Raw genomic sequence first — 2,469 nt, forward strand, 5'->3', positions numbered from 1 at the left:
CTTCTTAATCTTCTTGGAGATCTATTTGATGTAACTCTTTTTGCGGTGTGTTTGTCGAGATCCGATGAATTGTGGGTTTATGATTAAGTTTATCTATGAACAATATTTGAATCTTCTCTGAAATCTTTTATGTATAATTGGTTATCTTTGCAAGTCTCTCCGAATTATCGGTTTAGTTTGGCCTACTAGATTGATCTTTCTTGCAATGGGAGAAGTGCTTAGCTTTGGGTTCAATCTTGCAGTGTTCTTTCCCAGTGACAGCAGGGGCAGCAAGGCACATATTGTATTGTTGCCATCGAGGATAAAAAGATGGGGTTTATATCATATTGCTTGAGTTTATCCCTCTACATCATGTCATCTTGCCTAATGTGTTACTCTGTTCTTATGAACTTAATACTCTAGATGCATGCCTTGATGAGCTTGTCGCTCCCTCGTGCATCTCTGGTCTCTCCCCGAAGCTTCTAGGGTCTCTCATAATCCAGAAAAAATCATCATAAAGTTTCATTGTGTTTGGACTTTGTTGGTACTCCCTCCATTTCATAACGTAGTGCACTCACATTTTTCGAGATTTAACTTTGACCATAAATTTAACCAACTTGGGTGACGGCGGCGGGAGTATGACAGATACCTTTGAATTCGTATTCGAAAGAAGTTTTCAAAGGTGTAACTTTTCAGTGAAATGATTTGTGTATTATTGGTCTAATTTATGGTCAAAGTTGGATCCCGAAAAGCATGGACGCATTACATTATGGAATAGAGGGGGCATGGTTTTTCTATCAAAGAAAGAAAACGCAAAAACAGGAACTGGCACTGAACACTGGGTTAATAGGTTAGTCTCCAAAAATAATATAAAATATATAAAAATGATAATATAATAGCATGAAACAATTAAAATTATATATATGTTGGAGACGTATCAAACCTCACCACTCCAACAAGAGATAATCACAACACATGTCATATATGTAACCAAACAACCACTTTGCATCTGGGCAGCAAGGGCTTGCAACCAAACATTCGTTCGTATGTTTTTGTTCATTCATACTGGGGAATGCAGAGAACCAAACTACGTACGAAACATGATTTTCTATCTTTATCCGCTCTGTCCGGCCCAGCAACTTAATAGTGATAGTTTGGTTGGGGTATGTAGTTTGCCTAAGACGATATGATTTCTTTAACAGGTCATTTGGCACCCATCATTTGGGTGAAAATTTGCGGAATTCATTTGTGAATTTCAACATGAACGTGTTTGGCTGCCCAGAATTTGGCGTGGAAAATCATTTGACAAATCGAGCTGATTGAAACAGTATGTAAAACCAAATCCCGTCAAGGTACGTGTGATTCCCCAAATCTGTTTAGCCCCGACGCCTTCGTCTTAGGATCCGGCTGGAAAATAATTCTATAAGACCAGATCTCACGTGAGACCCATTCTGATGGATGACACGTGGCATTCATAAATCATAAAGCACCCCTCACTTAAAATCATGGGGGAGATTAGATGCTTTGTGATTTGTGAATGTCACGTGTCATCCATCAGGACGGGTCTCACCTGCTAACTGCGAGACCTGGTCTCATATAATTTTTTTTCAATCTAGCTTGCCTGATTTTAAAGCGATGGGGGCGGGACTTATTTTGTTCCAATTAAATCAAGTCACGTACGCGGAAATACGGATAGGCACACGCCGAGAGAGCAGACAAGTCTCGTCCCTCGTCTTGTCCCTGACGCCCGCGTCTCCTTCAGCCACAACCGACCACAAGATCTGTTGCCGCCGCCCAGTCCAAGGACCCGGGCCACCGGAGTCCATCTCCACCGGCATGGCATCCCAACGCCAGGCCAAAGGCATCCCCATGTCCTGACTGTTCTTAATCTCCGATCCGATCGATCTGATCAACTGATCTGAATTGATTTGATTGATTGCAGTCGCTGTGCAAGGCGTGCGGGATCCGGTACCGGAAGAGGCGGCGGGTGGCCATGGGGCTCGACCCGGAGGCCAAGAGGAAGCCCAAGAGGGACGACGACGCCCTATCCAAGGCTGCCGCAGCTGCAGCCGCAGCCACAGCCGAGGCCTCTACCCAGGAGGAGGACAAGGCCGGCGACGACGACAAGGCCGGGGAGGAGAAGGCCAGCACCAAGAAGACCAAGACGACTACAAAGACGACGCACACAGTTGAGCTCCACATGGTGGGGTTCGCCAAGGACGCCGTGCTCAAGCAGCGACGCCGCATGCGGAGGAAGCCGTCGTGCCTGGGCGAGGAGGAGCGGGCCGCCATACTCCTCCTGTCGCTCTCATCAGGTGTAATATACGCCTGAACCTTGGTCTTTGGTTGATCAATCGTGTTAGTCAGTTGGATCGATCGCTGATGAATATGAAGAAGCGTTGTTGGCCAAAGTTTTTTTTTTTAGGATCAACGCTGCTGCATCTTTATTTAGCCAGCAAAGCTGGAAATGTCATCAGCAATTACATCAAG

At 45.2% G+C, this 2,469-nt stretch overlaps 1 protein-coding gene across 1 annotated transcript; it reads left to right on the forward strand.

The window, feature by feature from the left end:
- Positions 1-1,599: 1,599 nt before the first annotated feature.
- On the forward strand, positions 1,600-2,394 carry LOC147978482 (uncharacterized). The gene is made up of 2 exons (XM_087516609.1): positions 1,600-1,840; positions 1,922-2,394. The coding sequence occupies exon 2, from the start codon at positions 1,973-1,975 to the stop codon at positions 2,309-2,311; it is 339 nt and encodes a 112-aa protein (XP_087372735.1). The 5' UTR covers positions 1,600-1,840; positions 1,922-1,972; the 3' UTR covers positions 2,312-2,394.
- Positions 2,395-2,469: the final 75 nt, after the last annotated feature.

This window comes from Triticum urartu, chromosome 3A (genome assembly GCF_056163025.1).
Source record: "Triticum urartu cultivar PI428250 chromosome 3A, HENAU_Tu73, whole genome shotgun sequence".
NCBI classification, from domain to species: Eukaryota; Viridiplantae; Streptophyta; class Magnoliopsida; order Poales; family Poaceae; genus Triticum; species Triticum urartu.

Bases quoted from the DNA above. Each gene is read 5' to 3' on its own strand.
- LOC147978482 (XM_087516609.1), top strand. From the start codon at position 1,973: ATGGGGCTCGACCCGGAGGCCAAGAGGAAGCCCAAGAGGGACGACGAC.